The sequence below is a fragment of the Geotrypetes seraphini genome, chromosome 4 (assembly GCF_902459505.1).
Source record: "Geotrypetes seraphini chromosome 4, aGeoSer1.1, whole genome shotgun sequence".
In the NCBI taxonomy this organism is placed as follows: Eukaryota; Metazoa; Chordata; class Amphibia; order Gymnophiona; family Dermophiidae; genus Geotrypetes; species Geotrypetes seraphini.
The window spans coordinates 178,029,204-178,045,910 of record NC_047087.1 but is presented as its reverse complement, the minus strand read 5'-3'; the positions used below and the strand labels follow the sequence as shown (position 1 = coordinate 178,045,910).

At 44.2% G+C, this 16,707-nt stretch overlaps 1 protein-coding gene across 1 annotated transcript in view; it reads left to right on the top strand.

The window, feature by feature from the left end:
* CCDC113 (coiled-coil domain containing 113) overlaps positions 1–16,707 on the top strand; it is a 129,272-nt gene that overhangs the window by 98,684 nt on the left and 13,881 nt on the right. Inside the window, exon 7 of the mRNA XM_033942942.1 lies at positions 11,422–11,529. Within this exon, the coding sequence (XP_033798833.1) occupies positions 11,422–11,529 (108 nt within the window). The remainder of the gene's footprint in view (positions 1–11,421; positions 11,530–16,707) is intronic.

Genomic DNA, 16,707 nt, shown 5'->3' with positions numbered 1-16,707 from the left:
CGGAGAGAAGAAACCATTCTCTCCAGCCGAAGTAGCTCTCGCTGTCGCGCTTTACGCTGAAAACTAGCATAAGAAATAATCTCACCCCGAAGGACAGCCTTTGCCGTTTCCCAAGCTAACGAAGGAGTGGCAAAATGAACCGCATTAGTATCCTGAAAAAACCGCCACCGGGCTACCAGATTTTCATGAAACTTGCTATCTCGATAAAGATGGCTAGGAAAGCGCCAGCCACGAGGGGTCCCTGGCGTCCGAGATAACTGCCAGACAATCGCCATCCACGCATTATCAGAGACCTCTATAGGTCCCAGCGTAGAGTCTAAGATCTCCGAAAACAAAGAGCGGGAACAAAGAACATAGTCTATACGGGATAAAGAAGCATGAGCCCGAGAGACATGAGTAAAATCCTTCTCCAGGGGGTGCAAGACTCTCCAGGCGTCCACCAGGTCGAGGGAGGCACAAAGAATTGCAATTCCAGTAGCAGACTTCCTAGATTCCCTCCCCACCCCAGACGAGCGATCCCAAAGAGGATCCGCCACCTCATTGAAATCACCCCCCACCACCAGGGGAACATCTCCATAGACTGACAAAAGATCCGCTAAATGATGAAAAAATCCTACGCCCGGGCTATTGGGGCCATAAAGGTTGCAGAGAATATAAGGTTTAGAGTTCAAACTAACCGACGCAATCACATACCTACCCTCCGGGTCCTTAAGGACATCCTGTACCACCAGATGGAGATGTTTACCCACCAGAATAGCCACCCCAGCCTTCTTACCCAAAGCAGGGGAGTCCAGGACGTCGCCCACCCACCAGGTCCTCAACTTGGCATGTTCCGCGGCCGTCAAATGCGTTTCCTGCAGAAAGGCCACGTCCGCCCGGCTCCTCCGAAGCTGTCGAAGCACCCTCTGTCTCTTTATTGGGGAATGAATGCCCCCCACATTCCAAGATAATAGCTTAAGGGACATAAAAATGAAACAAAAATAACCAACAAAGAACCAAATTATTCCAAAGCCAAGGAAGAGGCGCCCAGCAAGCCCCCCCCCCAAGGCCAGACCCATGCGGAAGCCAGTGCCAGCAGTCACCCCAGATCTAGAGGAACCACTCTTCCCCCCCAGCCCTCCCCTCCCCCCCCCAAAACCAGCCCCTCCCGTCCCCCCTCCAAACCGATCCAAACCCCAGAACCCAACCAACCTACGCCTACCTCACCAAACCCATCCTGCCCCACCCACCCCATCCCTTCCGGCCCCCAAAGGGAACCAATCACTACAGACGCCCCCTCCCCAGAATCCCCCCCGAAAACAACAAAAGGGACTAGGCTTAACCCCAAAGGGCAAAACAGACAGAATTAGAACCCACAGCACAAACCCAAGACATCATATAGTGCCACAATGTCCCAGGATGAGCACCTCTACCCAGAAGAACTCAATCCCAAAACCCACCCGCCCCAAGTGCTGCCCTCAAAAATTCAAACAAAGAGCTCCCAGAACACGGGCTCAACAAGTACCACATAGCCCCCACCCCAACACCACCCTCCCCTCCTATTCCAGCACAACACACAAACAACCCACCACACTTCCCCAAACTTGCACAACACCCCATTCATCAAGCTAGACAGCACCCGCTTCAGAAGGCAAGCCAGCACCGCCGGCCACCAAAAACAGCTCCGGCAGTCAGAGGTGGAAAGAGACCCTGGGTCACCTCAGTAAACAGAAAAGCCCCACAAAACAAAAACACCCAGGGCACAGTCACAGCTCAAAGCAACAGAGCAGAGTAAGGCCACAGTCAAATGCAGAGCCGGACTAGTCCATCCAAAGTCCGAACGGAAATCCAATGTGGAGCCCAGGGCCACAGCCGAGCCCGAAGAAAGAGCATCTCCAAGGACAGGTACCCATCAGGCCGGACCAGCAGTAGATGAAATCACTCCAGCAGCACTGGTAGAAGGCAGGTCCGCATTCCACGCGTCCATCATATTCTGCGCCTCCGCTACAGTAGAGCAAAACTGAGTGGTGCCATTGTGATGAACCCGCAACCATGCGGGGTAGAGGAGAGCGAAGCGAACATGGCGGGCTGCCAAAGTAGAACACACCGGTGCAAATGCTCGCCGTTGCTGGGCCACTTTGGTGGAATAATCCTGAAAGCAGAGTACCCTGCCGTTTTGATAGATGAGAGAGCGCTCTCCCCGAGCCGCCTGAAGAATAGACTGTTTGTGAGCATAGTTCAAGATCTTCGCTATCACCACCCGCGGCTGAGCCTGGTGAGCAGAACGGAGGCCCAGGCGATGCGCCCTCTCAATACGGAGGGGACCCAAATCAGCAGGGAAGACGACGGAGGCAGCCAGCCAAGTTTCCAGCTCACCCCTCAAGTCCCTCTCTGACACAGCTTCTGGAATACCAATAAATCGCAAATTGGACCGGCGAGATCTATTTTCCAGGTCCTCAATGCGGTCCTTGAGGGCAGAGACAAGGCGCTGATGTCGGGTCTGGGCATCCTCCACGTGCTGCATCCGATTCTCCACAGCACTCACCCGCTGCCGGAACGCTACCACCTCCTGCCCCATAGCGTCCAACGAGGCTTGGACCATAGCCAACTTGTGGTCCAGAGGCAGGAGTTTCTGCTCCAATACGAGCTCCATCGCCGCCGTGACTCCGGATGTTATTTTGGCGATCCAGGTCGGCCCCCCCGTAGCGGCTCCAGGACTTGGCGGCGCCGCCATTTTAGGGTCTCCCTGCTTGCCTCCTTTTCTTTGCGGGCCGATTTCAGTGACATGCCCTCCGAGAAACGATCCGGAACTCTCCCGCAGGATCCGGAGGGGTAGAGGTGCCGATGGGCCCAGTCCAAAGGCTCGAAAGCCGAAAAACTCCCGAGAAGAGAGGGGAAACTGAGAAGGGCAGCGGGAGAGACACAGGCTAGCGTCTGTCCCACTGCATGGCGTCACGTGATCTCGAGCTCAGTGATTTTGAAGTGGAGGGAGGTCCCTAGCTTTCCTGTGTGGGAAATGCCTTTTAGCGAGGGGAAGGATAATTTTAATTTGTGGGAGGATCTGGTGGTATTAGGGTTTGAGGAATTCCAAGAAAGAGGGATAAAGGGAGGGAGGATACCATATAGGATATCTGTAGTCATTATATATGTAATCTGTAGTCATTAGACCCACATTGCCTTGGATATATGGTTATATATATGCACAAAATGAATGTTGCTCACGGCTGAGTATTTTATAGTAATACAGAAAATGAATGTTGTTTGTGTCTGCTGATTTTATGTATTTTATGAATGTTTTGATATTGGAAACTGCCTAGATCTTACGCGGTATATAAATATGTTGCATAAATAAATAATAAGCTAAGGATTTCTGTGTGCACTCATGGAGCAGCTCCTGAAGAGCGTATTTTGAGGCTAATAACTGTGATTTAAGTAAAGAAGTCAGGCGAGTTCCATACTGAATACGTTCAGAGCATATCTGTCTCTAATCTTAGGATCTCTCTATCCCTCACCTTTTTTCTGGTAACTAGTATATACCAAAATTTTTCCCTTAATACTGTCTTAGCCACAAGATCTGACAAGTGATTAGCATTATGAAACTTATAATCAGACCATTTCTTCAATAGAAATTCCTGAAATTTAGGATCCTTATAAAGATGGAGAGGAAATTGCCACTGAAAAGGTCTAACAGTATTCTGTCCTAAGCTCAAAGTGATGGAAATCATTGCATGGTCAGACATGTCAAAGGAACCAATCTCCAATGTCTGAACATGAGAAAAAAGGGAACTGGAGATCAATCAGTAATCTGTTCTTAACAGGGATGCATGGGCTCTCGAAAGATGGGAAAAGTCCCCTCTACCCTGGGTGTAACATTTTCCAAACATTAATCATATCAAGAACTGAATGTATCAAAGGGAGTCCTCTAGTGCTGTTAAGTCTTTCATTGCTCAGTAGTTGTGATTTGTCTAAGGTAGGGTCATATTCACAATTAAAGTCTCCTCCCATTATTATAGGGATATCCTAATGGGAAGCCAACAAGGAGATAAGATTTTTAAAATCATTGCCCATCTAAAGTAACCTTGGCAATAATATACTGATCCTCAGAATCAAGCCAGTATTGATTTATAGTTAAACTTATTCCCTTTCGGAATGTAGACAAAAAGGAAAAAATATGGCAGACCTGTTGGTAACATTTTTTTCTAAGGGCACAGATGTGTGTGTGTGTTTGTGTATAACACATGCACAATATCTGCCCCATAAAAAAAATAAGCAGCCCTGTGACAGGGTGGAGTATCTGTCACTAGCCACCAGAGGGAGCTTGAGCACTGGAACTGTGAGACAATCTAATCTAATCTAATCTAAACCTTAAGTTTATATACCGCATCATCTCCATGAGAATGGAGCTCGACACGGTTTACAAGAACTTAAAATAGTGGGTAGAGAAGAAGAAAAAGGATTACATGAACTTATGTGTAGAAGGGGGAAAAGAAAGGGGGGAAGGATAGAGCTACAATTTGCTGAAAAGCCAGGTTTTCAGTTGTTTGCGGAATAACTGAAGGGAGCTCAGGTTCCGCAGCGGGGTGGTGAGGTCGTTCTAAAGACCTGTGATTTTGAAGAGAAGGGATTTTCCCAGTTTGCCTGAATAGTGGATGCCGCGTGGAGAGGGGAAGGCTAATTTAAGCCTTTGGGCAGTTCTGGAGGAGTCGGGACTGGAGGAGTTGAAAGACAGTGGGATAAGAGGAGGCAGGATTCCGTGAATGATCTTGAAAGCCAGGCAGGAACATTTGAAATGGATTCTGGAGATTATTGGGAGCCAATGAAGTTTGGCAAGGAGTGGGGAGGCATGGTCAGACTTGCGTTTTGAGAAGATATTACTGGGAACTGTCCACTCACCCTGAGTAGATTGTGGTACTGAAAAGAACAGCTCAAAGCACTCCCAGCAACGAGAGCTCAGAAAGCAAGAAGCTTCTTTTGGAGTTGGGTGAACCTCAGCAGGAGGAATGTTGGCCTAACTCCTGGTAAGTGCTAATAGGGGGCCCAGTACAGTGGAGTAGAGAAGCCAGGCTGACCAGATCTGATAAAGGAACTTGGTGCAGTGGAGAAGAGAAAGCCCAGTGGTGAGAGGGTCTGTGGAGACCTATAGGCTGGATACCCAGTAGAGCCTGGAGTTGAGAGATTTGATGGATTTAAGCTTGATGACCAAATCCTGAACCCCCCCCACACACACACACCCTGACACCACAGCCCCCCCCCATCTGTTCCCTCCCATCATCCCACCAAGTCCCCAAGAGAAAGCCTTGGTGGAATGGGGGGGAATCAGGTCAGAACTCCCCCAGCTCAAGCACCCCCCCCAAAAGTTCCTCTCGTACCTTGTTCTAGAAAGCTGGCAAGAGAGATACCCACTCTCTCTTGCTGGCAGACCCGCCTCTTCAAAATGGAGGGCCTTAAGACTCCAATTGGTCCACATACCTAAGGCCCCTCCTTTCCTGGCCTGACCTGAGGAAGGGGATTTAGACTCCGAAAGTTAGTTAAAAAGTGTATTAACATAATATAAGAACATAAAGCCTTACTTGGTCAGACCAGTGGTCCATCAAGCTCAGTAGCCTGTTCTCATAGTGGCCAATCCAGGTCCCTAGTACCTAGCCAAAACCCAAGGATAGCAACATTCCATGTCTTTCTCAATAACAGACTATGGACTTTTCCTCCAGGAAATTGTCCAAACCTTTCTTAAAACCAGCAACACTATCCGCTCTTACCACAACCTCTGGCAATGTGTTCTAGAGCTTAACTATTCTATGAGTAAAAAAATATTTCCTCCTATTGGTTTTAAAAGTATTTCCATGTAACTTCATCGAGTGTCCCCTAGTCTTTGTAATTTTTGATAGGGTGAAAAATCGATCCGTTCTACTCCACTCAGGATTTTGTAGACTTCAATCATATCTCCCCTCAGCTGTCTCTTTTCCAAACTGAAGAACCCTAACCTTTTTAGTCTGTCCACATACGAGAGGACTTCCATTCGCTTTATTATCTTGGTCGCTCTTCTTTGAACCTTTTCTAATGCTGCTATATCTTTCTTGAGATATGGAGACCAGAATTGAATGCAATATTCCAGGTGAGGTCGCACCATGGAGCGATATAGGGGCATTATAATATTCTTAATCTTGTTAACCATCCCTTCTTTAATAATTCCTAGCGTCTTGTTTGCTCTTTTGGCCGCCACTGCACATTGGGCGGAAGGTTTCATCATATTGTCTACAACACCCAGATCCTTTTCTTGGGTGGACCTTAGCATCCAGTAACTGTGATTCAGGTTATTCTTCCCAATGTGCATCACTTTGCATTTGTCAACATTAAATTTCACAATCCGCATGCATTTTAACAACTTTGAACAGTTTAGTGTCATCTGCAAATTTAATCACCTCACTTGAAGTTCCAATTTCCAGATCATTTATAAATAAGTTAAATAGCATTGGTCCCAATACAGACCCCTGTGGCACTCTACTGTTTACTCTTCTCCATTGAGAAAAATGACCATTTAACCCTACCCTCTGTTTTCTATCCGATAACCTAATCCACATTCCATCTTAATCCACATTCCATTTTATGTCAAGGTAAGCCTCAGGGAGGCATGGGGGTCCCTAGCTTTCAGCTTTATTACCAGGTGGCTAGATTACAGGAAGTTGTGGTCTGGTGTACCTACCTGAACTGCCCATGGAAACAAACCGCACAGAAATGCCTACCAAGCATATCTTTATGGAAACTCTCATGGGCTCCCGTTGGTATCATACGAAGCTATCTTGGTCATCCTAACCCTTTTCTGCATGCTACCCTGTATGCCTGGTATCAGGTGTGGAGACAGATGTTCCTGGACAGACAATATTTTGCTCAAACGCCTATCTATTTGACTCTGGGCTTCATTCCCGGCAGTGCAGAGCCGGGTGGGCACCAGTGTGTTTACGCAGGTCTCCACATGCTGGGTCAGGTGTGGACAGACTTTCAGATGCATTCATTTGATCAGCTGAGGGAGTTTGTACATTTCTATAGAAGATGGCCTTCGTACATTTCTGTAGAAGATGGACCAACTCCGCTCACTCGGATGGAAACTGAAGGTCAGGGAGGTGAAAGTGGCCTTCTCTGAGATCCTCCCGGTACCGAGAGCGGATGGAAAGAGACAGGAAGAACTGCGAGCAATCAATGCCTGGATGAGACGATGGTGTGAAGAGGAGGGTTTTGACTTTGTGCGAAACTGGATGGCATTCTGGGGAAGAAGCAGATACTAGAGAAAGGACGGTCTACACCTCACCAGGCAAGGAGCAAGAGTCTTGGCTGAAAACATGAAGAAGACCATTGAGAAGGCTGTAAACTAAGGATCAGGGGAGAGCCGACAGTCAACAACCAGTTGATGGCCCAGACATCAGGAGACCCTAGAGAAGGAACTACAAGCAACAGCTCAGACAAAAGGGAAGAGCATGTTGAAACCGCAAGAGGCAAGAAAGGAGAGCAAATAGATACAAAAAGGGATGTGAAGACTAAAGAGTCCAGAGAGGGAACTACAAGCAACTGCTCGGATAAAAGGGAAAAGAATGGTGAAACTGCAAGAGGCAAAGAAAGAGCACAAAAAGATACGAAAAGGGATGTGAAGACTAAAAAGTCCAGGAAAGTAGCACAAAGGGAGCTCAAATGTATGTACACAAATGCCAGAAGCTTAAGAAACAAAATGGGTGAACTGGAAGCACTAGCAGGAAGAGAGGAAATGGATATCATTGGAATAACAGAAACATGGTAGAATGAAGAAAATGAATGGGACACAGTTCTGCAAGGATACAAACTATACAAACTCTCCCGGAGGAGGTTGTGATGGAGACCACCATTCTGGGATTCAAAGACAAGTTGGATGCACACCTTCTTGCAAATCACATTGAGGGATATGGGTTAACAAGGTATTCATCAGAGAACACCTAGCTTAGCCTCTGCGTGCACGGGTCGCCGGTCTAGATGGACCTAAGGTCTGATCCGGTGAAGGCATTTCTTATGTTCTTATGTTTGGAATTGGAGCTTGGGTGAAACAAAATTGGAAAGGGCCTTGCTGGTTGGTACGGGTCAGGGAGAAATTTCTCGGATCTATCAGACTTTACTAGCTCGCCTAACCTCTCATGATCCCTATAGGGCACAATGGGATAGTGATCTTGGGACTTTGCTCTCCCAGTCCTCTTGGGAGCACATGTATAAGTTTTTATTTAAAACCCTGTGTCCTCTGCTTATATTGAGAACGGGTACAAGATGTACTATCGTTGGCACTATACCCAGCTCAAGTTACATCAGATTTATGGGTTTGGATCTGCACTCTGTTGGCGTAATTGTGGACAACAGGGTAACTTCTGTCATGTGTGTGGAGTGTTCAGTTATAAAATGATATTGGCAGGAAGTGGGAAAATTGCTAGTTTGCATCTTGCATAAACACTGCCCCCTCTTACTGGAATATTATTTATTAAATGCTCCAATTCCTGAGTTTACAAAAACTGAACATTTGTTTGCTCTGCATTTATTTACAGCAGCACGTCTTGTATTGGCAGCTAATTGGAAAAGTGGATGTATGCCTGAATTGCAAAGTGTTCACTCTGGGTTAGATTATTTACATCTTATGTCCAAGTTGACAGCCATTAAGATGGCGCCGAGTTAGGTTCGCTATTTTGGTGCCTCTCACAGTTTTTCTTTTTTTTCTCCTTCTTTATTTATTTATTTTTGTTTTTATGATTTTATATAATTTGGTTTTATTATCTACATTTACTCTCATGTAACATTTTCTAATTTTTGTTGATCTTGTTACTTTGGAAACGGAACCGGCAGTCTTTTCTTGACAGTTTAACACAGGCCCAACGGTTATAGAGCTCGAAGGTTGGTGGTGACCGGGGTTTTTACGGAAGGTCACTTTTCGCAACAACATCGGAGACTTCGATCACCTGGTCAGAAGTGTGCAGAAACTGAGGCCCGAGTGGAGAGGAGAACTGGGATTATGCAGACAGGCGAGATGCTGTCATGTGTGGTGGACATGCTCTCCGGTATGGAAGCCAATGTGAAGTTGCAACCGTTGTCGTCTGTCACCGTCGAGTATCAGCGAACCAAGGCTGGGACCGACCAGGGGATCGCCGAGAGTCATCGACCAAGTTGCGAGAGCAAGAGTTGTGGAGGCATTTCCTACATTAAACTGCCAATTACAGGAAATGACCCTAGGAAGCTCCGCCTTACCCCCAATATCCGGCTGCACCACACCCTGGTCAGCGCAAAACCTTTCACCGCCTCCTACGCTCCTAACTTCGGTGATGAAGATCTGGTCTCCACTGACCTGACCCGAAACCTGGTTTCTTATACCCCGGAGCCCCTTCACCAATTAAATCGGGTTTTTTTCAGAACTCTCAGCCGATGTGCACAAGATCAGCAGGACAAGAGTCTTATGTCAGACCCAGTTACATCAGAAACAAAACATAATGACTTTCAATACCTTTTTTAAAGACAATGTGTTATTTTATTTTCTTTCCCTACTTGCTTATGAATTATATTTAATCTTACTTATTGTTATGCATTTTCTCTTCGTTTTATATCATTTCTGTCATTTTAAATTTCGCCAGAATTCTATTGTTTAACGGTTTCCCATATGCATTTACTCTTTGATCTTCTTTCTTCTTTCTACCAAAGAATTTAATTCAATGCTATCTTGTTAAAATATTTATTTCTACTCCCTCTTCTATCTTTATTTTTAATTAATTTATTAATCTCCAGGTACTTTAGTTAGATTGTGAGCCTTCGGGACAGAAAGGGAATTTTTTAAGTACCTTTATTAATTTCTTATTTTTAATTTTAATGTATATTTTCTGTAAACCGCTTAGAACTTAACAGATGTAGCGGTATATAAGAAATAAATTACATTACATTACATTAGGCACCACACATTTGGAATATATTATAAAGTCTAACATAAATATTTAGACTGGAGACAGGTCTAGCACTGAATGGACTGTGGGGGTGGTTAAGGGAGTTTTGTGATGTCACCATTGCCCATTTTGAAAATTGGGACCTAAGAACCTTCTTTTGTGTTTAGGAGTGGTTTTTGGATCTGAGGTAGAAATTGAGGGGAGATAGGAAGTCAATCGCTGTTGGCCGATTTTAAAACAGCGATTGATTCACTATCTTTTTTGCATGCAGGGAGTAGCTATTACCAATAGCCAATCAGGGACTTCCTTAGGCTACTCATTAAGGAAGTCCCTGACTGTTTCAGGCAACTCAGGCCCCTCCCAAGGGAGGAGCCCAATGCACCAGAGCCAATCAGGGACATAGGCTTCTCCCCATGCATCACATGATGCACCAGGGTGGGGCTTAAGGCCACAGATGCGTCGCTGGAGTCATTGAAGCAGGAGGGACTGAGCACCCTTCCTGCTCCGTTATAGGTACAGGGAAGTGGGGTGGAGAGGGGGCGTTAGTAGGAAGTCGATATCCCGCCTGCTATTTATTTTGGGGGGGGGAGTTGGGAGTAGGCCCAATGGCAGGAAGGAGTGGGAATCCCTCCTGCCATAATTTTGAAGTGGCGGGCATCAGCGAGGGGGGGCATTTGCATTTTTTGGGGTTCGGGGAGGGAGGGAGGGGGAAAGGGTTAAGGTCACTCATTGGGAGGGGGTGGGGGGCTTTTTTAAAAAAAATTTAATCGGGCTGATATTTTGTGTGTGTAGTACACGCAAAATATTAGTGCCATTAAAAAATTATTTTTAAAAACCAGGCAGACCTGTCTGTAACACAGTTACCGACAGGTGTGCAGCAGTCAGGTTTGACAATAGTAAGACCCAATTCAAAATAGCCAAGCTATTGTTAGTGAATCAATCGCTTGGCTATTTTTGCATGGGCTTTTACTAATTTGAATAGGAGGATCGGAGCGGAGCGGAGAATGATCGGGCAGCAGTTTAGTGAATCAGGTCAGGGAACGATCATCAGGACAGGATTGGAAGGTTTAGTGAATCTAACTCTTTGAAACCATTCTGAGAATACTCTATAAATGGCTGTGATCTGAACTTATAATCAGAAAGTTTTACTATTTGAAAAATATTTTATGACTTGTGTAGGTAGTGTTGAAGCTGCCTGCAGCCTGATTTGGAGTTGCTTCAGGGAATAGATAAGGATTTATCAATCTCTTACTCAGGAGCAAGTCAGAATCTGCAATAGCTTTAGTTTCTAAAGAAAGAACACAGCCTCCATCCAATTTGTATTTTGTTTCATGCTAACTTATGCAGTAATAACAGCTTTTGTGAATACGAATTATAGCTCTTCTCTGTTGACATTGTGTCCCTTTCTTTCTTGTTTTCTTCCTTCTCTCAGCACTGTGATGTTGATTTCTCCTTAGCTGCCTATGGTTTGTGTTTCTGTTGCATTAGGGCACTTAATTTTGCCTTGTTTTAGGAAAAACTTCAAAACATGATGATGGAATCCAACCGCCTGGTTAAAGAAATCTCTCTAAGACAAGAAATGCTTCAGAAAATTGAAGGAGAGACTGAACTCGTAGAAGAGGTACGATAGCACTATCAGGATTTCAGTTGTTTTATCAGTAATTCCAGATACTTGTGAACTGGATTGGCCACTGTTAGAAACAGGATACTGTTAGAATCAGACCTTTGGTCTGACTCAGTATGGTGATTATGTTCTTACGAGTGTTATCAGTCTCTTGTTGGAACTTGTCAGGTTAATCAATCAATTGAATCATTATCTACAACATTCCAAAACTGACCAAGATGAGTTACAAATAGTGTTACTACCATGTCAAATATGTAGAAAACATTGTGTTATGTTAGTAATTTAATACCTAATCCAATACATAAATCCACAAATCAATCTTTATGGGTAAACTCCAAGATTCAAATTGGCGGATTTAAAATTGTTTGGAAGCAATGGATTATCGCAGGTATACGGACTTTAGATGATGTTATTTCAAATGGTAAACTGCTTGATTTTTCTCAGTTACAACATAAATTTTGGTCTTAATAAATCACAAAGCTTTAAATGGTTGCAACTGAAGCAGGCTATTCAGGAGGGGTTCCCTGAATGGAAAAATCTTAATAATCAGTATAGTCTGGAATTCTTATGCTTTCAGGCGGATTTCATGGGTCACCAAGCCACACAGTGGTATAAATTGATATCTGGATATATGAATAAAAAACCAAGAACTGGTCTTAGAGATATTTGGAGCATTGAGATTAAGCATCAAATTTCTGTGTCTCAATGGCCACGAATTTGGTCTTGGAGAATGAGATGTACAGTGTCTGCATCTATGAGACAAACTTGGTTCTTTTTGTTACATAGAACTTTTTGGACCCCTGTTAGATTACAAAAGTTAGATAGCTCTAGGTCTAATAGATGCTGGCATTGTAATCTGGAAGCGGGGACTTTGGACCATTTAATATTTTATTGTCCCTGTATCATGGCCTTTTGGAAATCAATTTGGTCTCAAATTTATTGTTTACTAGAAAACCATATAGCTTTATCATATGATACAATTCTGTTCGGGATGTCAATGAGAGCAAAAAGTCAAATTTCATCAAGTAATAACAAGCTTTTGTTAATTATGACAGGAGTCGCCATACAACATATTACCAGCAATTGGAAAAATTACAATAGGCTTAACTACACATTTTGGTGGAATTCGCTATGTCATATTTATAAAATGGAAAGAACAATTGCCATACAAAAAGGGAATTATAATAATTTTAAAAAGATTTGGGGGCCATTAACAAATTATTGTAATGAATAGACATCATTTTCCACTGAAAGTACATTTATACGTAGGGGAGGGGGAGGGTAGAAAGTTCCTTTATTGGTCTTATTAATAGATAAGAATACAATATTTATATGATATTTTGAATTAAATTACTTGTGGGAAGAGTGGGTGGGGAGGGAATAAATTTATGTATGTAAAATCATAATTGAATTAATTTCAAGTAATGTGTAAAAGTTTCAAATGATGTAATATTGTGTACTTGATGTAAGATGAAAAATGAATAAAGAATGTGAAAAAACCCCAAAAACAAACAAATATGTAGAAAACTGAAATGATACATCATGCAATCATATTCACAAACTAGCAGTCAAGATTCCCTGACAATCCTGCCAAGATCTTAACTACTGGATTATTAGCAAGTAATATAGAAGGCCCAATTCTATAAATGGTGCCCGAAGTTAGATGGCCTAAGGCACCCTACCACCATCTAACTGAATTGATTTAGTTCAGGGGTAGGGAACTCCGGTCCTCGAGAGCCGTTTTCCAGTCGGGTTTTCAGGATTTCCCCAATGAATATGCATGAGATCTATTTGCATGCACTGCTTTCAATGCATATTCATTGGGGAAATCCTGAAAACCCGACTGGAATATGGCTCTCGAGGACCGGAGTTCCCTACCCCTGGTTTAGTTGGTGCACTAATTGGCTGCACCAATTAAAAACCAATTAAAACTTTAAAAAAATGGAGGTGCCTAAAGGTGCCTCCAAAAAGACCACTATTATCCTGCCTACAGAGGCACCTTACGATGCCTAATGCCACTGTAGGCATGGTTAATGCCTACAGTGGCATTAGCTGTTGTAAGGTGCCTCTGTAGGCACGATTCTCGGGAAAAGTAGCTGCAAATAGCGCCGTTGCATGATTGACATGCAATAGGCAGCCATTTTTTAAATGTCCACGTATAATAGCGCCATTTACAGAATCTGGACCATAGTGACCAGAAATCTGTTAGATAGCCCCAAGGTTGACTAATATGGAACACAATTGAAGACTACCAAATACTTGAGTAGGAAGGCTGTGAAAGTATGGTTCTTCAAATATTAAGAAGCCAGTAGTTAATTTGGGATCCTTTGGAAGACAGCATCAAAGAGCATTGGCCAATGTAGGATCTACATCAGGTTCATTTGAACTCAGATAAGGTGTATATGAAATTGCCAAATAGCCTACTGAAGACCATTTTATCTGTCTTCCTGTATAATGAACATACCATTAAGATAGTTGTTGCTTACTTACCCAAAGACTCAAAGAGCAGGAATAGTCAGTTTAACTGGCTGAAGAATTTAATGGGAAGCCTGTGTGGTTCTTTCAATACTAGTGTTACCTTTCATATAAAGCTACCATATTTTTTGCTCATAAGACTCACCTGACCATAAGACACACCCTAGATTTAGAGGAGGAAAACAAGAAAAAAACCCATTCTGAACCAAATTCTCCCTGCCAGGCTCTGCACCCAACTCCAAACTCCTTGCCTGGCTCTGCACCCTGTCCCCCCTCCCTTCCATGGTCTGTACCCTGTCCCTCCTCTTGTGGTCTAGTGGTAGGCCGGGACAGGGCACAGGGCAGTGCCTAGTGGCTTTCAGGCAGGTAGGGACAGGGCAGGCAGGGAAGTCTTTCTGTTTCCTGCTCAGCTTTGGAAAATGCACATCTCTAATACCTTTACATTTTTATTTACTCTTTTTGAATTTTTTTTAAAGCAATTCACATGTCCAGCACAAGGCCTTTTGCCTCAGCTGTACATTTGTTGTAAATTTAAATTAGTGATTAATTTACTGTAATTCCAGCAGGAGGGCCCCCTTCCCCGGTATCTTTCTGCAGGGTACCTTTCTGCAGGGCTGGGAAGCCTCCTGATTAATTTAACTCCGGCAGGCAGGCCCCCTTCCCAAATACCTTTCTGCAGGACCCCCTCCCTCCCCCGTTACCTTTCTGCAAGACCCTTCCCTCCCTCCCCCGGTACCCCCGTACCTTTCTGCAGGACCACTCCATCCCTCTGGTACCTTTCTGCAGGACCCCTCTGGTACCTTTATGCAATCCTGATGGTCCAGCGCTGCATCGGCAGCCTCCCCTGCTGGACGGCCGACTGAGTCCCCATCTATCGAAGCAATGAGAGGCAGGCGCGAGCCCCAAGCGTGCCTGCCTGGTCCCATACCACTGCCTGAATGGTGCCTTCATTTTGGTCCAGCGCTGCATTGGCAGGCTCCCCTATCTGCCGCGGAAGTGAAAGGCAGGCGCGAGCCCCAAGCGCGCCTACCTGGTCCCGTGCCACCGCTGAAATGGTGCCATCAGCTCCTGCGAGTCTCACAAGAACCAATGGCACCATTCAGGCAGCAGCGCAGGACCAGGCAGGCGTGCTCGGGGTTCGCACCTGTCTTTCACTACCGCGGCAGATGGGGACTTCAGAAATAGCTTACCTTAATTGCAACTAACTGGGGTTCCATATCAGGGCAGAAGTCATTCAGTGACGTAATCACTTCCCCACTTTTTTCTGTAATAAACTTAGATTGCAAGTTGATTAATATGTAAACATTACAATTACCGTAGCAGGTTCCATCTTATAGAGATTACCTGTCAAAAAGTTTAAATTCACCTCTGAGTGAGTCCTGCCATTCAGTTAATGATTGTCTTACCCAGAGTGGGCAAATGTTATGGAAGGACACATCCTGTATATCTAATTTTGGACAAACCTAGATAACATCAGAGTCATCATTACGGAAGATCTGGGCTGTAGTCTGTCAACAAACGTGATAAGATGTGCAAAGGTCAGTTTGGGGAAGAAATGACTCTAGTCACAGTGTCAGTGAATTTAGAATTTTAACAGTGACTCCAATTTATGACATCTTATTCACCAGTATTTCAACTAATTTACAAAAATATAACTTATTGTTGTTATTTCTGAACCAAGTCTCAACTTTATAAATATAAGAGATTATAAAGATAAGAGGTTAAAGTCCCCATTCTCTCTTTAGAGCTTTTGACCAACTTGGCTAATTTCTCCTCAGACCCATCTTATCAGTAACAAACAAAAGAAAAAAAACCTCTCAGGCAAGACCCATCTGATCAGTAACACACACAAGAAAAAAAAAAAACTCTCAGGCAGGCAGACAAAAACACACCTTCTTACTGACAGATAGTCCTATTTTTCTCACTCACAGAAGCAGTCTTTCTCACACACAGAAGCAGTCTCTTCTCACACACAAAAGCAGTCTCTATATCCACTCTGTATTTTAATAGTTCTCAGTTCTATTAAACTAATTCCTGCGCCTACAACAAGTAGCATGTAGTCTCCCTAACCTGTTTATAAGTTCAGCTTTCTGTTTGATGCTTGCATAACTTTTAACTGGTGTTCCTGAGGCAAACTGGTCTGGGGTATAAAGCCCTCCAGACTGTAAAGCTCTCCGTTGAGCCTCCTTATTATTTTCACTATCCCACATAACATATTGACCCGTAGTCAATACCATGCGCATAATGTCTGGTATGAAAGTATGCGCTCCAGCCATGGATTCAAAGAACCCGGCTGTGAAATTACTTCTTAAACCTGTCTCTGAGATATATTGCGCTAATGTTTCAGCCTTTTTTTTCCTGTAAAAGAACTGGGGATACCTGTGCTGGAGGTATGATTTTTGGATATGTGTTCTGACTTAAATAGTCAGGTGGGGGAACGGTTAATGAACCTGTTGACAGCCTGGAATGCATCTCTGTCCCTACCAAATCCAAGCCACGCTCACACTGAGGCCATACCCATATGGCTGCCGAGGCCAGAGGCTCAGCATACAAAACTTTCCCGATTCTAAGCCAATCTTCTAATGTTAATAATCCCTTGTCTGAATACTGGGAGCAGTGCTCTCCTATCTCTTGTACTAAACAGTTTAACTGTGAATCAGAGGCCTCTCTATCTGTATGTCTCAGAATATTCTTCAATTC